The following is a 21,327-nucleotide window of genomic DNA, read 5'->3' as shown; positions in this document are numbered from 1 at the left end:
CAATATCAAAGTAAAATACTGTACTGGAACCACATTTATTAACACAAGATAAGGCTCAAATAACTAAAAATTAAAAAAAATCTCCACGCGTCCGTGAAAATAGTCCCCAACACAAAAGGATGGCATACTGCAACTTGCAGTGCCGGTGGAAGCGTGTGATAGAATGCTAAGCGACTCAGTATCCTACTGTAACGCAGAGCAGGCGAGTGAGAATGAAGGATACATATATACCGTACACACGAGAAAGGTGTGAGTATCCCTCAACCGTGCGCGAGGCTACGGGAGGGATGTGTGAATGGAGCGAGCGAGCTCGGTTCGGCGAAACCTAACTCTAATACAACTTATGACGATGACCAGATCAGCCACACGAGGGGCGATACCATGGTGACAGCCACAAGTTACCTCTCTAACGCTTCCAGTAAGGTAGACTCTGATGAACGCTATATATAACACACCGTTGAAGAATTCTTAACATTATGGGACAACTGATTAAACTGGATTTGGATAAATTTTCTCACCAACCTGCAAAACATTATTTCAAACCTAATGATCAAAAAGTAAGATAACATTTGCAGACAGCTGTTTCTTGTTGCAAGGTTTGCGGGTGTGTTCATGCATTATGGTAAAAATAGGTCCCACGCATGCGTATTGCAATCAAGCTTACTCTTGCGTGATAAAACAGAAATCACATGCACTAACGCCAAGACGTGACAAGCATGAGATAACGTTTGAAGAAAGGTTGTCGGCCTTTTAAAAACAATTCATGAGTCTATTTCCTTCATCAGACTTAATGGGCACTGCTTCTTCAATAACATAGCTTGTTATTATTCTCGGTAATCGGTTCAAAAACATCATTTTAAACGGTATTATATAATGAAGGCAGGTGCATATTCTCAAACGATACGTATCTCGTCTCCATGGATATTGAATATTGAATAAAGTATCTAACAATCCACTATCAAAGGCAATCTTGTCCTATCTTCATTCCATTTCATTCTCATAGCTGCCTTCAATAGCCAGCGTTGTCATCCGCCGGATGGAAATGAAGTGCGCCAGAACGAACTCTTTCAACACTGATTAGTGCTGTTTAGATTCCCAAGTCATTCAATGGTAGCCACCCGCTTCATAATTAATTTCGCTTAATTTGCATTTCACACGTTTACCGGCCAGACTGATTCGTGAGTCCAAACAAACTTACTACATGAAACCAGCTCAGTGGCAGCACATCAGTTTTGTTGCTGTGGAACTCACATAGGACAACATCCCATCCGTCAATCAGACTTGTGTCATCCGATCAGTAGTAGCACCGTACAAAATATGTAAGTAGGCTTTGCCTGTATTTTGATTTATAGTCTACAATCATTTGTAAATATTACCGTCTAGTCGCTAAAGTCCACATTTCGTTTTTATTTCAATCTGTCTCGTTTTCTCTCCTCAGGTGCCAGTTCAAGTTGTTTGCTTGCCTCCTAGTTTCTTCTTTCTTGCTGAGGTTTTCTCTCTCGGAGCCTCAGTGCCAAAGAATCAATAAAACAATTCCCGATCTTCACATACAGTGTGGCTACAACCTTACCGCTCGATTTGAATACAATCAACACTTCGACAGCGCATCGCGAGCTATTCGTTCTTTGAAATCTGTCCTGAAGAACTGCTCGGCTTTTGTTGATATCATGATGTGTTCTCTGTTCCTTCCTCGGTGTACCGAGGATATAAAAGGTCCATATCTACCCTGCAGAGGTGTCTGCCACGACTACGCGAATGACTGTAAAGATATTATTTACCGCCGAGGATTAGAATGGACGGTAGCAATGTGCGATATTTTGCCGGTAAAGGACAACCCACAGACGACTAAAGGTTACAGGGAGAGGTGCTTCACTCCTCCTAACTACAGAGATAGCGGCAAAAGTAAGTTAACAACACTCGTGCTAACTTAACAGTCATGCAGGGACACGAGTTAACACATTTTTAATTAACAAATTAAAAAATTATAACGTATGGTTTGTAAAAACGTTTTTAGCGTTTACTCAGATAAAACAACTAAAAGCGGAAGAATCTTAAAACGAAATAAAATTATTCAAAACAGTCAAGCAAAAGACAATCTTTGTTATTATATAAGCTATTTATTCTTTTGATATTAAAATTTGCTCAAATTCTCCGTAGATGACAAGAGCGCCTAGAGCACGTTTATTTGTTATGATAAAAAGCTATCTGAAACCGCAGCAATATCAAGGTTATCAATAGGTGATGAAACGAACATTTTTAGGGCATAAAACATTCCTTTGCATCAATTTAGGAAACAACGATAGGAATTACTAAGATATGATATAAATATATAAATTCTGAGTTGATATTGTTTGATTTGTAAAACTGAATAGTGGCTTCATTGAATACCGGAAAGGCATTCCAAACAATTTGGCTCAAAATGAATTTTTTTAGTATTACGTGATCTCCTACCTAAATTGACTTCTTAAAAAATCAATAGCTATTATGCACGGACCTATTATCATGCTGGATCTTTCAATTTATTTATCTGCCGACATCATAACTGACTCACAAAGATACTGCATCAGTGTCCCAGTTCCTGGGTCCCACGCAAAAAAAAAAAGGAACCGCGAGGTCAGGTGTTGGAGCCTCAGTACAACCTCATGGGTGACGTCATAACGCAAGCCCTACCATGTTCTGCCCAGCCTTGTAGATAAAACTTGTACTAAGGAGGGCAGGGGGTTTTCCTGTGATTTAAAAATCAAGATCTCTGGTTCTTGAAAAATATGTTACGTTATGCAGGGAGCCGAGTAACATCTTTCTCAGTCGCTTTAATAAATGGTCCTTAATTAATACAACGAAGTCGAAGTCGGCGTCTCTGGTAGTACTCGATAGGACTCGACACAAGAAAATCTATGCATGGCCGTTTTATTTCTCTTGATAGGAATCTCTACGTCTGTAACCACCATACCTGTATAATTTTATTTTCGATCAGAATGCGAGAAACCGTTATTTTCTCTTTGATTTCAGCTCGTCTAACAGAGATAAGTTTGACTTGTCGAAGTCAGTTGGACTTCGTCCTCCGTTCAAAGACTTCAAAGGCGTTCCTTTTTGTGTTATTCTCGTCTTTAATACATTTCAAACATACTTTATTTCTACAGCGTACAAACACAACTGCTCAAACATAGTCATTGAAGCTTGTCAAGGTATTCCTGGTTACACTAAAACAGTAGTTTCCGAAAACATACAGCGTACGTACCATAACTACATCAAATCAAAAATCAAGTACAATGCAAGCGACACCTGTAGCCCTCTGCGAAAAGAAATCGTTTGTGCGGAGAATTTGCCAGCCTGTATTGATGGTACGACAGCGTTCCTGTGCAGAGACAACTGCCTGAGTTTTTTCAACAAATGCGAATCACCGTTCTTCTATGGTAAAGACATGTGTATGGAGTTCCCCAGGAGGGAAGGCACTGGGAAAGAGTCGCCCATATGTAAGCAGACTCACTGGCCTCGGGCAGAGAACTGGCAGTTACCTGAGAATACCACAACATCAAAACCTGAGCCAGGTACGTACGCGTGCCACGCAGCACCTTTGAACTATTTATATTGAAATCCATTAAAATGACTGTAAAATCGCGAGGAAAAGGGAGTATTTTTACCAGTGAGAGCCTCCAGAGAGGGCGTGGGTACGAATCCCGCCGAGGTCGAAAGATTTGTTTGTTTTCGGTGACTCAAATTTTCGTGATTATTAGCTCGAGAGTAATTTCAAGAGCACTCTAGAATAAAAATATCAGTTCGTCGCTAAGTAAGAGTGGTTTATTCAATTAAGCCAACTGGTTAGCTTGGCTACGCATAGACTGCGGGGCTGGCGGTCTAGTTGGCGATGCAGGACTATATGTTACGCAATATTTATAAATCAGGGCACTTCAGAACCTCCTCGTGAATGTGGCGCCACACAAGGCTCGTTAGCTTGCCGGCACTCTGATAAAGTTTGCGAAAAAGGAAAAACTGAGAACAAGACAAATGTAATTCATGTGTTGTGACAACAGTAAACATATTTGTTCTTCCAAATAGTAGCACACTGCCCATTTCTTATAGCTTATGATTCATATGGGTCTTGACTGTTGTTCACTTGTGTCCCAAAAAATAATATCGCAAAACAGAACGCTCTGTTCTCTTCACGCACACAGGAAGGTCGCTGGATTAAAGAAAAGCGTGGACAATGGTGAAATACCAAGCATCACCGTCGTGAAATCTTGCGCGCTAGCCTTGCAATTTACATTGCAGTCTACCGATAAATCAACAAATGCATGTTAATTTTACTTTTCTCTCCAGGAGTTTCCACGACTCAGGGACCTGGGGTTAAAACAGGTAGGTACCTCGCTTTTGAACAGAACTGTAGCTCTTATGTACGACTTTGATACATAAAAAAGGGAGCAGGTCATTACAGCTACATTACTTTGCAGTTGCATTACATTATAGTTACACTGCATTGGAATTACATTACATTGCAGTCCCCGGCTACCGATAAACCAACACTCTTATTTGCCATATCCATACAAGCATGTTATGTTTACTTTTTACTGCAGGAGATTCCACGACTCAAGAAGGTGGGGTTAAATCAGGTAGGTACCTCACTTTTGATCTCAGACAACAGCACTGTGGCTCCTACGTACGACTTTGATACACAAAAAGGGAACTGGTTATGGCAGCTACATTGAAATTCATTTTTTTAATTACATTGCAGTTACTTGCAGTCCCCGGCTACCGATAAACTAACATTCTTATTTGCCATCCATACATGCATGTTAATTTTAATTTTTCATGTTAAATAAATGTTAATTTTACTTTTCTCTGTAGGAGTTTCCACTACTCAGGGACCTGTGGTTAAAACAGGTAGGTGCCTCACTTTGAACTCACACAACAAAACTTTAGCTCTTACATGTCTTATGTACGATTTTGATACATAAAAAGGGAGCAGGACAGTTTATACTTCAAGATGAGTGCTGACTGCTTTACTTCTTTAATTACGTTCTCAAGGGGCTCAGAAACTTCTCATTACTGAAACAAGTAATAACAAGTTGCTTTTTTCCAATCGCTTCATAAGTGTACTGAATTAGTAGTTTGACTGTAGCAATGGATTCTAGTCGGTGAGATTTCTATTTACATGATTATTGTTATTATTATTATTATTTTAATTTTTTTAAAACTAATAATCCATTTTATTGAATAACGAATAATAAAATAAATTTTATTATTATTATTAAATTTATAAATGACCAACTCTTAACACAACCCTATGCACTCCCAAAAATTATGTACATTTTCAGCAAATATAAAATTCTCGTATTCAAATTCTTGTGATATAAGGATAAGCATGTTCAACGTGAAGCTTTGAAATATTTATAAAAAGAAAAAAATATATATATTCAATCTGCTTTGAAAAACAAAGGAAATATTTGCTTCTGATTATTCTTATTCTTATTATTATTATTATTAAAATATTTTAATAAAGTTTATTTTATTATTAATTATTATTAAAAAAATTATAATTATTATTGCACAAAGGCGACAGAAAGGATAGATTAGAGTATTTTAACCTTTTTCTTATTGTTTGTTTGTAGACGAGGTTCCTTCGCCAGTACCTGGAATTCGAGGGCATCACAAAGCAAAAAAGTCCCGCTCTAATAAACTTTTAGTTGGGCTTGTAGTTACGTTTGTATTTGTACTTCTCATTGCTTTAGCTGTTGCAGGATTCATTTGGTACAGGAGAAAGAAAAGTCGTCAATTTGATTATCAAAAACAAGTTCTCTACTGTGATGACAAAGCAGAGGAATTTGAAATTTTCACTTAGCAGTATTCTTCATAGCAATGATTTAAACTAAATAACTTTTACAGTTATTCTAAAATTAAAAATCTGTCTGGCAAAGGTTGTTGTAAAACAACACGTTATCAGGGAAAACAGTTATACAGTGTTCAGTAGGCTTTAACTGATTGGTAATCACACGATATAACTAGATATATAGAGGTTTGAGTTCGTCTTAACTCTGGTAGATAGAGGGTTCAAACAGCCTCGTCCCTAGTCGTTTTGGCACGCGGTCGAATGTGACGTCATTACGCTTATCCCCAGGCCCTTTCTCGCAAGCTCGGTTAGCTAAATAAGCGCGTTGAGGCCTGGGAACGAGGCCGGGGTTTAAACTTTATCTCTTCGCAGATCTAGAGGTCAAGAGATCTATCATACAAAAGAAACAAAGAATAGATGTAATAGACGCTCGGTACGATTGGATCAAACTAACGGCCTGATCATGTCATCAAAGTTTCGCGGGGTAGAAATTTTACGATTTGAGGAGCGTAATATAAAACAGCATGATAAGTTTTTGCATCAAAACACCAAAAATAAAATATTCTCTTCAAACAGTTTTCATTCGGCAGTAGACTTGTTTTGTCATTAACATTAACAAGTTATGTTGTACTTTGTAAAGAAATGAGGTCGCCAAGCGCTACGAGTGTCGGGTTAGAAGATAAAATAAGCCTGTTTTTTTTTTTCAGCTCCAAATACATTTTCACTAAGTATATAGAGATATTACTCTTCCTTTCTTTACACATTTTTTACAATTACAGTGATCTCTCATGAAGTTTTCAGTGGGTAAACTATAAAAAAACGTTTTAATGACTGTGGCATTATAGCTGAGTGTATGGTAACTTAAAAGAAACCAGAGATTTGTTAACATTCGCTCCTTTTTTTTTTTTTGGTTTAACTGAATTTCTGCATGGTTTCTGAGGGTTTTTACCCCAGTAGATTGGGTCAGTAGTCAAACGCATTCCCTTCATGAAGCATCAAACTTCACACAGTAGAAAGGAGTCAAGAGACAGAGTCAACTTGCAAGTTATTATGAAGCGAAGGTTTTGTAAGTAAATTAATCCATCTTCATTTCCAATGCGCACATTTTTGGTCAATGGCTGTAAGGGCTCTGGGGACGAGAACGAATTTAGTCATTTAAATAAATTGGTCATTCGATATGACGAACTCTGTAAGTTAATTTAACATTGGAATAAATTTATCCTAAGGTCACAAGGTAGACATACTCGTCTTTGGACCTCATGTATATTGTACTGTTCAAGTAAAGAGGAGCCCTACTTAACGTCATTTAGTCAAAACGCTTCTGAAACCTTGCCCGCTCTTTATTTTGAGGTATTAGTAGAGCTTTAGTATCTGAGACATCTTAAATCTGACATAAGTAATGCAAAACTGAATAACCTTGGCCATTTTTCTTTGTGCCGGGTCTTATTTCCTGAGCCTAAAGAGCATCACGTCTTGACATGTTTCAGTGATCACAATTCTTGTTTTGGCCTGTTCCAGGCCCATAGTTATTAAAGCACAGGAACTGGGAAGAGAGGCGGTTCTCGAATAATGAAAGAGATGACTTGAGTATCTGATAGTGAGGATGCCAGTGCTGTCGATCAAACGTTACACGGATCGTAACATCCGAGCACATGGAAATAAACGATTCTGATTGGCTCTTAAAACTTCAAGTAATGCAGGAGCGATTGCGGACGTCATAACGTTAGGGCTAGGACCAGGGGAGGACGAAAAATAATCAACCACAGCCCTTTTAAGATTACAACCTCAACTGGACACAATATATCACCATATTTTTTGTTTCGTTATTTTTTTTTTCTGGAAAGGCCTAGCCAAATCATATGTTGGGACGGTAAAAGGTAATAGAATAGGTAAATCCGAGATTTTCTGTTTCTTTCATAAAATGAACCAGATGTAAGTTAGTTGTTTACGTTTAGATTCGTTTAAAGCTCATTTTCAAGTCAAAGCTTTTGTATTGGTGCCGTCTCATGATACGAGCTGACTTCTAATAGTGTCATAACTAGTACATCTACATCTTGTGGAGTTCATACGTCAGGATCCATCAGTTTAGAGTTCACAAATATCTGCTGCTGGGTAAACAGTTATTTTGTGGGCCATCAGTTTTATGGAATCATTATTTATATACTGGAATCCGAACACTCACTGCACTAGCCACATGTAAACCAGAAAATAGTATGGAATAATTTCGTTACATCATCTATTGTTTGATTTTTTTCTGTTCAGTTTTGACATTCACTGAGAACACAAGAAGTCGTCGATAATGTCTTCCCTATCAATAATGTGATAAGCCTGATTACTGTGTTACAAGCTAAAACTACAACCACAAAACACACACACAGGAAGACCACAAAAAAAACCGAAGTAGGTTAAAATCGATTCATCGACCAGAAATAGTTTGTATACTTTGCTTCGGTTTCTCACTTTGCTAAAACTGAAAATTAAGACGCCCTACACGAGGCAATTTGTCTTGCAACTTGTCTCGCAATTCCGTTGAGCCGTTGCGACATCCCGGGTGCGACACAAGTTCAACGAAACGTTGCGTATTGTGATAAACCCTGCAATGAACGTGCCTCGCAGTGTTTTTGTTGCAGTCACTGTGGCACGAAGTAGAACCGACCTCTACCTTTCGCAACGGTTTGGCAACAAAAAAATTGCGAGACATTTTCATTTTAGGGCATGTTACAATAGACAACGATTCATGCAACTTGTGTCACGATCAAAAGTGAGAGACAAGTTTCAAGAAAACTTGCCTGGTGTAACAGCGCCTTTTAAAAGAGATGCATGTACCGTGCACCACACACTAGCAGTATTTCTTGGTTTTCCCTCTTTGAATAATAAATTTACATAATTAGCAAGTTTCGGCTGATGCTCTTCGCAGGTTGGTCACGAGAGCAGGTGTTCGTGTTCATCGATAGACACACTGTCACAACAGACAATGTAAATCGATAGCGAGTGTCACTGAAGGAGGGTCAAATTCGCTCCGCTGTTTTCATTGCTTGAAAACGCAATCGGTGCAAAATAATGCTTTGTTTTATGACAAAAGCAAATTCATTCAGCCATGCATTTTGAACGAAAGCCGGCGGCTGTCACGATTCACAAGCAAATATTGTTTGAGTTGGTTTTTTAGTTCGGCTTATGAATTTTATTTTTGCATCCTGACTAGTGAAGCACATCGGTGAGTCAGCGGATTCTGGAGCAAACAGAGGAACGTCAGCCGCTTGATAAACATAAAAGTTCCTGTTTGTACGAGTAGGTCACGTTTGTTTCTCTGTACAACGAAAATAATCGTCGAAAATGACTCTTCTGTCGTTGGTTTTGCTCATCGCCATTCAAAGCTTGTTGGCATACTATGCATATGCGTCAAGTGAATGTCGGCCGCTGAATAGTACCATGTTCAACGACTGCATTAAAGCGGGATATAATGTGTCAGGCGAGTTTACAGGCCGCCAAGGACAACATGAAATTTCCAGCTTAATTGCGAGTATGCAGAAAAAGTTCAAGGACTGTTCGTCGCACTCGGCTTTGATATCTTGTTCGGTACATCTTCCCAATTGTTCAACAGCTTCGTCGAGGTTATCGTTGACCGGAAACGTGTGCAGGAATTTCACTCGTGATTGCCAAAACGGTTCACAGGAGACTGAAGGATTGATAGCTTTATTCCGAGGATTATGCGAGGTTCTTCATCCAAACACTGGTGCAGATGGTAAGTGGATAATTCTTATCTCGAATTGCAGGTTATGTGTATTGACAGTTTCTTCATACGATAAAGAAAGGCTCGATGTGTAAAACGCAAAATATCACTTCCGCGTTGCAGTGAACTCCTTTCAGTTGCCTTGACCACTATTTTAATTACCAAATATTTAAACCAGACTCAATACAGTCCAATAAAGTCGAGCTCTCCAGGGAATGTAATGTTAACAGGTAGCTGTGCACAAAAATAAACCGAGACACCAGTTTACTTCGTCTTAAATCAAAAAGAGTTGTTTCTATTTGCGATATTTCATTTAGCATCCAAATTAGCAGTAAGAGATTAATAGCGCTTGCAATGGAAAGCAGATATCGAGTACTTTGGACTTCCTTCCATGCACTGCGCCCTGCAGTACTCATAAATAAAATGCAAATAATAGACACAAGCATAATTATCCAAGTGCTGCATCAGAATATGCACCAATGACCGAACGTCAACATTGGAAAGGAATATGTTAGTCGAATTGTTTATGTTTGAAACGAATTATCTAAACAAAAAGGTAGAAATTGTGTTCTGAAATATCATAATTTTCATAAACTAGTTTTAAGTTAATTTTGCTGGTGGACAAAGGGTAAATTATATTCTTTTGCTTTTTAGATGACGTCAAATGTAAGCCCCTCAACATCAGTCAATGCGCAGATGCAGGTTACGACTTCACAATCGTATCACGTGAATATCAGACGATAGTGGAATCAAATGCACGTGCGATCTTCCAGGACAGCGGTGCAAACTCCACGCTCAGGAAAATAATTTGCATGGAACTAGCACCTCCGTGCGATGACAAAAATAAAAGCACGTTACTTGCACCCTGTAAATCCACCTGTCAGGCAGCGCATAACCATTCTCGGTCTCAGTTTCTGAAGATCTTCAAGAGTCCTGACTACTGTTCTGTGTTGCCAGTGAAGAAAAGTATGGTTGGAAAGGAGATTTGTGCGTTCCAGGCCTGGTCAGGGGATAATGCCGGCTATTGGCCGAGTAATTTGTGGACATTCCTTGGCAAAGCAGGTAGATTCACTTTTACATCAGGACTTTTCCCGCAAAGCTCTCATGAACAAACAGACTAAACAACAAATATTAAATCAGGTTTTCAGTCGAAGGGTCGCTCTTTGGAATAAATAATTTTCACAGTTAACAACCTAACAAGTAATCACTCAGCTCATTAAACACATAAACAACTCACAAACTTAGATTCCCTTATCGCTGACAATGACTTCCGATCAGTGTTAGAAACAGTAGCCACCCTGACCAGCAGCCTTCTTAAGCCGGTCTAATATCATACTGAAGTTTTCTTTGAATTTCTTCTTTTTTTTTTTTTCAGGTACTATAACTAATACACCCAGTACAACAAATCCACCTGGTTCAAACAGTTCATCCAATACAACAACTCCAACTAGTTCGCCTAGTCCATCCGCTACAACAACTCCACCTGGTTCAAATAGTACATCCACTACAACAACTCCAACTAGTTCGCCTAGTCCATCCGCTACAACAACTCCACCTGGTTCAAGTAGTACATCCAATATAACAACTCTAACTAGTTCGCCTAGTCCATCCGCTACAACAACTCCACCTGGTTCAAGTAGTACATCCAATACAACAACTCCAACTAGTTCGCCTAGTCCATCCGCTACAACAACTCCACCTGGTTCAAATAGTACATCCACTACAACAACTCCAACTAGTTCGCCTAGTCCATCCGCTACAACAACTCCACCTGGTTCAAATAGTACATCCACGACAACAACTCCAACTAGTTCGCCTAGTACATCCGCTACAACAACTCCACCTGGTTCAAATAGTACATCCAATATAACAACTCCAACTAGGTCGCCGAGTACATCCGGTCCAACAACTCCACTTGTTTCAACTAAGACATCCGGTCCAACAACTCTAACTCCTTCAAATACTACATCCGGTCCAACAACTCCAACTCCTTCAAATACTACATCCGGTCCAACAACTCCAACTCCTTCAAATACTACATCCGGTCCAACAACTCCAACTCCTTCAACTACTACATCCGGTACAACAACTCCAACTCCTTCAACTACTACATCCGGTACAACAACTCCAACTGGTTCAACTAATACATCCGGCACAACAACTCCAACTGGTTCAACTAAGACATCCAGTTTAACAACTCCAACTGGTTCGACGACCACACCCGGTTCAACTCAGACTACACCCGGATCCAAAGGTAAGCGCTAAAATAAGACATGAATTTGAAATTTTAAATATCCCCATTGGGGAAAACGATTTATAGCCATTTTTACTAACACTGACATCATGCAGAAGCAACAATCGCAGCACTGGTTCCCTTGTCTGATCGTTTATGATCGGTGGTCCCTGCTCTGTTGTGAGTGGTGGACCATGAGCTTTATTTCGGCTTGTGATGTGATATACAGGCAAGTAATGCCCACTAAGCCGTTGGACACGATCGATTAATGTAACAATGATTATCTCGCTTTATTCACTAGGTGGTCCGCGCATCCAAGCAAAAGGTGGCAAGAAGCTCTCGGCTGGAGCTATCGCTGGTATAGTGTTGGGCGTATTAGTGATTCTGGCTGCCATTGCATTTGGTGCCATATTTTTCAGGAGATATATCAAGACAAGAGCTCAATACAGGCATAGCCTTATGGTTGATATGGATGAGCTTTGACTGAATTTGTTACACAAGCGTGTAATCGTTAAATGTTCCTTATCAAATTGGTAAAAAGAAAAACCAAATATGGAGCACAAGAACGCAGACCCTGTAACGGCCACGCAGTCATTCCCTAAATTAAATTACTGCCTTAAATTAAATTACTACTTGAACACTGTTGTCTCGAGAATCGGACACCACATTCTCTTGAGTAAGTAGGCTAGTGCGACAGCTTAATTTAACAAAGAAGTGTTGTTTTTCGGACATAAACAACAGTAAGTTTAGTATATTCACCCCAGTTTATAGCGGGGTGATGTAATTTTACAGTAAGTCTACGTCACGCGTGACCAGTGTCTCGGAGAATGAAATAAAACATTCGAATTCCTCTTTGTTATGTCCGGCATTTGAATGGAATCTTGAAGATTTCTCTGGAAATCTTTCCGAAAAAGACACATTAACTGAAAAGAAAAATTTAAAATACTTAGAAACAATTGTTATTTTTGAAATACGGCCGTAATGGAAAGAAACTTCCATAACTTTGTACCGTCAATAAACTAGAGAAATTTCTATAGGGGAACTCTGAAATCTCGCTAGCGATGTTAAAAACTGACACGGAAAATTTCAAAATTCCGTTCAAATTCCAAAAATACCGATCATGCGTGAAGAATATTGACTGTAAGAAAAAAAGAGAACTTTTTCTCTCTAATACAATAATAATGGACCTTATTTTAAGAGGGTAGCACATGACAGTAAGCAAACTGATAACCCAGTGGCCCTCTATAAAATGAAAACTTAAGACATAAAACTACTAAACGATTAGAAATGGTATTGAGTCACTCATTTCTATACAGTCCACAAGTCGAAAGTGGGCTCCTTTTTATAGTTTGCACTACTGACACTGATCTTTGGTCGGTTGACAGCCGACCAGAACATTGCCCACTATATTTTTGCTGTGGTCAATCAGTAAGGATCACGTGGTCCCTTAACTGAACGCACAGGGCAGGACAGAAGGCTGTACAGTTACTAATGTTTGATTATCAACAGAGTTGATAAGCCAAAGGTAATTTAATAGACCATTTCCGAGTTGCTTTGAACCTCATTATGAAAACGAGGCTACGTGCAACGTCTTTGTTATGAAAATTAGTTTTCATTCATATGCAAACAAAACTAATTATCGTAGGAAAAGTTTTGCACTTAGCCTCGCATTCATAGTGAGGTTCACAGCATGATTTGAATGCTGACGTTCCGGGTGTTGGTCCTTCGTCAGAGCGATTGACTAAACGCTAGAAACGCTAGAAACGTCAGCACACAAATCTCTTTACGGTGGTCAATTTACCTTAAGTTATCACCTCTGCTGACAAAACCAAATATTCGTTTCCACTCCCAACCGACCCAGCACCACAGTTCTTTAGAAACTAACCCTCTTGTACAGTAACTAGTCAAAGTTCACGGTCGTTTCTGAACAAAGAATGCAATTCTTTTAGTTGTGGGTTAAATGTATTGAGCTGTGTCCTTTATAATTATCACAGCTCTATTAATCCTTTTTTTTGTTCATATAACATGGCGTTGAAATGCAAATGTTAGGGCAAGGCTTAATATTCAAACGTAAGCTCAGTTTTCACCTGAATGCTTTCTCCGGTGATGCTATTTACCACACCGCACAAGGTTATTCTTAATTTCTTAAGAAACACTTTTCTATTTCCATCAAATGGAAATTTAAGCAAATTTGACAAAGTTGTTAAAGTTGCGGTTGGCCCTTGGAATCAGTAACGGTTGAATTGTTGTCCAGACCTTATATGGGCGATTGATGGCGCTCGGTCATCAATTTTGTACTTTTATAGTAAATGTTTAGACTACTTAAGGAATAACAATTGATCCTCTCTTGGTATAAGGTAAAAAATAAACCCGATCTTCAGGGTATTTTGTACTACTTTTGATATGTTGGAAGTAGAAAGTTAAAGAATAAATGTATGACGTAATAACAAACATGCTATTTAACTAGTTTAGCAAATAAAAACATTTTTGCTTATAATGCATTATTTGCGTATTCCATGGATAACTTCCCCACTCCCTAAATTACCAGTAAGATAAATTATGAAGCATATATATTTTTAACTACGGTCCAGTTTTATGTGGATGTCAGGTTGAAGCATCGTTTGTAATTAGTAATAGCTTTACAAAGGCGCTTATTACAGCTATAGTTTCACCAGTTTTTCTCAGTCAGTCTCCTTTGCAAAAGAACCTGTTTCGAAAACAGTTTCATAAACGGGGAAAAAGTCCAGTCGAGATCTTTATAAGGTTGGTGTCTCCAAAAGGTTTGTTACATATAACAGCCTTTTTCTGTTATTTATCTGATGAAGTCAATTCCATGTCTTATAAAATAACCAGTTTCACAGGGGGCGTATGTTATGTTGGAAGGCACTTTGTTTTCAACTTTACCTGTATCTTAGTTAGGTTTATGAAACTCTGTAAACTTCATAGACGACAACAGCACCAGAACAATTTATTTTGGAAACACAGCGACCCCGACTGGGAGGCGGGGAGTGGAGAGGGGGCAAACTACTGAATGTGAACTTTTGATGAGGTTTGCGGGGTCGTCCTGTTTGATTCTCCATATCCTGGAGAACGATATTTTCGTTTATGTTTCCGCACCATGGTAGCATAGCTATGGCTAAAAAGATACATTTTTGCTGGTTTTATACTATCTACAATTCAAAACCTTTTGTGGTTTTGTGTAAGACTGATACATCAAGAACCGTTTTACGTTGACTTCATATTACAGTAGGTCTGCGGTCGTTTCATCTTGTTGTTTTGTGTACGCCACACCAGGAGGACGCTGGCTACGCCACTTCCACCAAATCAGACCTGCCAATGAGAGCCCCACAACAAGTAGGGTCACCAACACTGCCACAGCGATGGCCCACCCTTTAGGGCCCTGTTTTTCGGGTTCCTTTGTTGGTAATGGTGTTTTACCTGTAAAACAATTCATACGAATGTTGTTAGAAAACGTTATTTTCTCAAGCTCTAAATTGTGTTCCCTTTAATGTGGTCAGGCTTGCGTAAAATAAACAATAATTTTCTGTAGACATGTTTATTTTGCGTTGAAAAAAGGTTAAGACTTTCGAGTCTGTGCTGTCTAAGTAATCCGAATTGTGACAATAAAAAGGAAAACAACTTGAATATTCGCGCAAACAAACGAAAGAGTGAGACTGGCTGCTAGTAGGTTAGGTTAGATGGGATTTTCTAAAACTAGTCAGGACAGCAATGGATGCACTCGCACCATTAATAAAAGACTAAAATAAAAGACTTTATTAACCACATTGCAGTCACTTGTAACTGATTTAAAGGGTTACATACATGCTTCTAACACTAAGATCACATGATCATAATAGCTACAACTATGTAATATTATAAAATGAATAATGCCCGTAGGTGCCCTAGACAACGACCTAATATTATCATGTGTGGCGTTTTCCCATCATCTGCGTCTTCTCGTGTTCCTAAAATCTTTATAAGCTTACAAGCCCCTCCCTCCCCCCGCCCCCTGGATATAAGTCTACCAAAAACGCCTTGCAAAATTGTATAAGCCCACGGCTTATAACCGGGATTTTATTGTAGACGTAAGTAAGAGAGTAACATTGACTGACCCATATAATCAAGCCAAAGAAATGGAAGAGGCCACTCTTTTCGATCACAAAATCCGTGACTTGTTTCTCCTTCAGTCAGCATACCGCAAAACTCTGTATCCATAAAATGATGGCTGTAAAATCAAACCAAAACATGACACTTGTGTATAAAGAGAATCATGAAAATTCTTCCACTATTGCAACAAATAAACAACGAACTCTGTAAACGCACACTGAATTCATATTTTAATGCCTGCTAAAAATTTTACCCCACAAGCACCCCCCTCCCTCGCCACCTCTGGCCCTCCGAGGAGAAGCGGCATTCGCATTTACACGGGGCGAAAATTACCTCCTGTGCCTCGCGTCTTCTCGTGCGAGGGAGACAATTTTCGCGCGCGCTCACGTGTGATGCTCGCTTTACTATTCCTGAGGTAAATAAGGAACTCGTCCTCTACAAAAAATTTTTGGTGTTTGATTTCATTTACTGATAGGATCTTCCACTTCCGTTTCCTGACAAAAGCGAGTGATCGCTGAGACATAATTATACTGCACCGCCTAATCGTTTTAGGTATGTATGTTAACTCACTCTGGTTCGACGAACGAGTTTTTCCAATAGCCAAAGAGCGCAAGCGCGTGAGGCAGTGTCATTTTGGCGGGAAAACGAGACCGTTGTCGTCAATTTACTAACGAGTTTTTGTGAGAACGTCGTAGTGGCGAAAACAAGTCCTCGATACTTGGGGCGATCTCGTTCTTTTTAGGGGCTTAGCTATTATCGCTCAATACAGTTGCGTCAAGTTCGTCGCTCACAAAAGAGAGGTTAAGAATGACGTTTACGGCAAACGGCTAACGTGAGATATGACCACGTGACCATGTTTATCCTATATTTGCCGCTCGCTGTTTTCAGTTTCTCTGTCAAATCGAGTAGTTTTGCGTTAACATCAAAGGCCAAAATTAGTTCGCACTATTCTCATCTTTGTACTCTTTATTTCAAACAAGAAGCTGTTTCCAGCTTATACTCGGGCCATATTTGACTGTGTGGTGCGTAAAGCCTACAATCTTTTAACAGTGATAACCTCCAGCATCGCCAATTCCCCCAAATAGATAGCCTGCGAGCAAGCTCTCTTAGGGGTGGATCCACTTTCCCCCTCCCGCCCACCACCCCGAAGAGAGCTTGTTCGCAGGCTACCAAATAGATAGATGGATACAGAGATATAGTGAGGCAATAAGGAACCAACCAGATAGAATTGCATTTCTTGCAGTCAGAATGAAATACAGGGGAAAACGACATTTGTTATACGAATGCTTTTTATAATCCCCGGGCTTTAATCCTTACGTCTTCACCTTTCGTTTAGAGACAGAAACCATTTGCACGGTTCTAATATGTATGTGACGCCGGGTCAATGACGGATCGTAATTTTCGGCATGATCTAGACCCGGGGGGGTACTCCCTTATGTGACCTTAACGGGGACGTGCGGCCCAATAGGGTATGGTTTTCAGGGTGTTTTGTCTTGAACGGGGTATCTATTTCATCACTTTCTGTCTTAACAGGGTATCCCTACATGACTTAATGTGTATTGTGATTGCCAATGCATTAAAATACAGTAAGAAACTAGTGTATTCTTATTTCATTTTAGTCTTCAACAGGGTGTGATTTTGGGTTAAATGTCATAGAAAGGGCCTGAAAATTTTGAATTCTGTCTTAAACGGGATAGGGAAATCGGAGAATTGTGTCTTAATGTCTTAAACAGGGTCAGGGTTTGAACGCCTGGGCCGCACCTCCCTACCCAAGCATCTGTTAAGTACCCCCCACCCCCTGATCTAGAGTAACGTTACGCATCACGCGTACGTTTATATCCTTGTACGTTTTTCAATGTTTCGCGGAAATTCAGGGGAAAGCATTTGTTATTCACCTTTCATTTGAAGACAGAAACAGTTTCTACATTGATTGTTTTTCTATAGTAAACCGGTGAGACTTCTTTATCTATCTTGCACAGCTTGGCCCGCGAGGTCATAGACTGATTTAGTTGCCACATTTTCGGATAAACAAAACTAACCTTGAGGCACTCAAGTGAGCCTAAAGAACACTCCAGTTAGCCTAAATGGCACTTAGGCTAGCTTAAATAGCTCCCCGGTTAGCTTAACGGTTAGCAGTTTATGTTGGGGTTGTTCATGCCTCGCATGTTTTGTTCATGACTTTCATGCCTCGCTTGTCTGGCTCGGATATTGTAAACATTCCTCACAGCCCGAAAACAAAGAACGCGACCGAGAATTTAAAGAATTTGATAACACGACAGAAAACGTAACTCGTACCAGCCGAGTACAATAAACGAGACTGAGAACAATAACCCGTGGCCCGAAGTCTTATCTCTCGGCCCATCGCGACCCCAAAGAGAAAAAAGAATTTGATAATGCTACCGAAACCTTAACTCGGTCCGCCTTACGGCCCGAGTAAAAAACATAAACGCGAGGATGTACGTTTTCTGAACATTTCGCTAAAATCTTGAAGTCAAATCTCGTTTTCAAAATCGTACACGTGTTAGAATTTAAAGGTATCTTATTATGTCTATCTCGCTATTTGGTATTCACAACAGCCAGCCTTTGTTCCAGTGGATGTGCAAATATAAACTCCAAGCGGTTATTTACCTGAAATACCCGGGGCAATCTCTGGCAATGTCGTCACAAACCGACCTACAAAGGGTCTTCAACATAGGATTTGCTTCTTCAGGAAAACACGGTGGAAATATTTCTCCGCAGAAAAGCTTTTCTATGTTCTTTCGGCACTTGGGATACTTTACCAGGGCTTGTTCCGCCATTCTGGGAAACCTTTCCTCTAAATCACCTTCATTGTAAGTTTTGTTGTAAAACAACTTGTAGACTTTCTTCTGCACTGACTCTGACATCAGCGTGTGACTGTAAATGCCCAAGTTCTTACAGGCGGGAATGATTAACTTTTGACAACCACGATCAAGTGGACCTAAAAACAAGAAATAATTACTGTTAGACTATTCACAGTCCCCCTATTTTTCCGTGGGATTCTCGAGACCGGTGCGCTTCGATGGAACCGCCGCCATCTTGGTTCATCTATTCTAAAAAATCGAGTGTATGAAAATTTTACCCCCCAAAAAATCTTTCAAACAAACGTTTTACCCCCCACTGCAATGACAGTTTGAAAATTTTACCCCCCCCCCCCCCCTTCCCCATGGTTGGCCTGGTGGTTGAATTGTTGAGAAGTTCTTGGGCACAACGCTTGGTTACATGCGGAAATCGCTAGCTCTCTGAATCTGAACTGGCAAGAGAAACAATCACAATTTAGGCGCAATTCAAGTAAGGGAACGTACCTTAGAATATCTCTTCAATGTCTTGATAATAACGATGTTTTGTTATTGCTGGAGTCTATTCTTCAGTCGTCAAAAGAAGGTACACAGAAGGTCAAAGCAGCTCGGGGTTTGAGAGCAGTACAGGAGCATTTGATGTATGGATGTAGATCAAGGATGTGGATATATAGATTCTGAAGAACCCTACCATCTCTATTCGTCTTTTGGTCAATTTTTTTGCCCAGATAAACAAGCCTTCAGAGATAAACTGCTTGATGAAATACACGGTTTGCCTGTCTATGTCATTACTCAACCTATTACGTGCAAGATCTTTGTCGCTCTGAAGAATAGCAGCGATATGGAGAAGTATCTAGTCGATTTTACCAACTCTATGATTGATGAGAAGAATGATTGCTAATACATTTAGTTGGTACCCTTAAAATTTTACCCCCGTCACTTTTCGCACAAGGTAAAAAATTACCCCCCCCCCCTCCAAAAAAAAAGAGCTCGTTTAAAAAAATTACCCCCCCCCCCCTCAAAAAACACCGATCGGTCCCTTATGAGGCAAACACCTCAATACTCCAGAATGTACAATCTAAATGTTTGTTTTCTTTGGTATGTTTGGGAAACTGACCTGACTGACTCTCAAGGGCATCCAACGGATCGTTTCTGTAAATTATCTGTTCGGAAGGTCCTTAATCCCTTACAATTTTCTGAGGGTAAGTTTCACCTCGAACTTTCGCGATATGGAACATTTAAGACCTAGTGTTTTCGGATTGATAAAAATGTCGTTTCGGGTACCGAAAAAAGGTCAGCTAAGATTTTCGAAACGGAAATAAGACCTAAGGTTTTCGGCCAATGGACAAAAATGCCCTCGTAATTTCGAAAAGACTGAAGTTCCCCTAGAATGACCGAACAGATAAAAATATTATAGCGCAGCCTAGAATGAACCTACAGAGCTTTAAAGGCACTTCAGATAGCCTAAAATAGCGTTTCAAAGGTCTGAGAGAAAACTGTCGTTGGATGCCCCTGTGACCGTCACGCCTCATGATTTCAATACTACGTAAATACTTACTTGGCACGCTGTCATTCGTAGTGAAGTTAGGCGGCTCAAAGCAATTACCACCGACTGAGGTTTCGTTCGGAAGACTAAGGCACATACTGAGAACAATATCCAAGTAAAGTTCACGGAAATCGTCCATCTTATTCATACACTTCTTCAAAAACTCCCCACATACTCTCCGGCAAGGATACACACGCTTCCCTTCGGCGCTACATTAATTTGGGAAACATTAATGAACATTCCATGGCCACGGCCACACTGAATGTTGAGCAGTTGGACCATGTCGATATGATATCATTCAATAAACCTCCAACTTCTTTCTTGATGGGGACAAGCTTCTCGTGCAACGGCAGCGTGTAATTATAGCCCGCTGCTGTGCAGATGTTAAAAGGACTGTTTACAAGACTCACACATTTGCCATCATGTGAGTCACAGACTGATACGAAGACGCTGCACAATAAAACGTAGCTTAATAAAGCTGATGTAAGAGACTTCATGTTTGATAGAAACATTCTCGCTTAACTGATCGCTATAAATGCGCAGTTGCTAAGTAAGCTCTGAACAACCTGAGTAAACCAGGAAGACTGCGAACGCATCCTGTCTCCTGCCAAAATAAAGCAGTTACACACAAAGTGGCATCCAATCACTTGACTTGCTTCACAGATGACGTCACAAATGTCACGCATGCTGATAGCTTATCAGTTTCCGTTGTAGCTAATGCCAGGTCAAATCGAGAGCTGCGGTTTTTTCTCTGATTACGAGAAAGGTTGAGATATCTGATTACGCCTGATCAACTTGACTGTTATTTCGGCAAACTTTTGTTAAGGGATCAAGGGTTAAAATACACCCAACACAAGATAAATGTAACAATCAAAACAAACCGACGCAGCACCATGTCAGTTTCTTGGCTAAAAAATGTTGTCATTAGCACTCGAATCTCTTTACGGCGACCAAATTACCCAACTCTGTTGATAAAACAAAACATTCGTTTCCACTCCCCACCAACGAGGCACCACATTTCCTTTAGAAACTAAAAAAATTTAAAACTGAAATAAGTGTTCTCGTAACAAG

General features: G+C 39.8%; 3 protein-coding genes across 4 annotated transcripts; 2 read left to right on the top strand and 1 right to left on the bottom strand.

The window, feature by feature from the left end:
- The first annotated feature begins 857 nt into the window (after positions 1–857).
- LOC146449710 (uncharacterized) lies at positions 858–7,061 on the top strand. 2 transcript variants are annotated; one of them, XM_085101879.1, is made up of 7 exons: positions 858–1,319; positions 1,439–1,902; positions 3,141–3,548; positions 4,318–4,353; positions 4,572–4,607; positions 4,843–4,878; positions 5,607–7,061. In XM_085101879.1, coding segments are annotated over exons 1-7 (1,212 nt in total). In that variant the 5' UTR covers positions 858–1,317; the 3' UTR covers positions 5,837–7,061. The 2 variants fall into 2 exon arrangements, with proteins under 2 accessions (XP_084958005.1, XP_084958006.1); XM_085101880.1 differs by lacking the exon at positions 4,572–4,607 and having other exon boundaries at positions 868–1,319.
- A 786-nt stretch (positions 7,062–7,847) lies between these two features.
- Positions 7,848–14,288, top strand: LOC146449709 (uncharacterized). The gene is made up of 4 exons (XM_085101878.1): positions 7,848–9,566; positions 10,209–10,616; positions 10,930–11,808; positions 12,089–14,288. The coding sequence occupies exons 1-4, from the start codon at positions 9,158–9,160 to the stop codon at positions 12,268–12,270; spliced, it is 1,878 nt and encodes a 625-aa protein (XP_084958004.1). The 5' UTR covers positions 7,848–9,157; the 3' UTR covers positions 12,271–14,288.
- LOC146449708 (uncharacterized) lies at positions 13,817–21,301 on the bottom strand. The gene is made up of 4 exons (XM_085101881.1): positions 20,269–21,301; positions 18,523–18,853; positions 15,900–16,012; positions 13,817–15,225 (listed from the first exon to the last, which is right to left on the bottom strand). The coding sequence occupies exons 1-4, from the start codon at positions 20,402–20,404 to the stop codon at positions 15,029–15,031; spliced, it is 777 nt and encodes a 258-aa protein (XP_084958007.1). The 5' UTR covers positions 20,405–21,301; the 3' UTR covers positions 13,817–15,028.
- Between the last annotated feature and the right edge of the window lie 26 nt (positions 21,302–21,327).

This window comes from Pavona decussata, unplaced genomic scaffold, assembly GCF_977016875.1.
Source record: "Pavona decussata unplaced genomic scaffold, jaPavDecu1.1 SCAFFOLD_602, whole genome shotgun sequence".
Lineage (NCBI taxonomy): Eukaryota > Metazoa > Cnidaria > Anthozoa > Scleractinia > Agariciidae > Pavona > Pavona decussata.
This window is presented reverse-complemented; position numbering and strand designations above follow the sequence as displayed.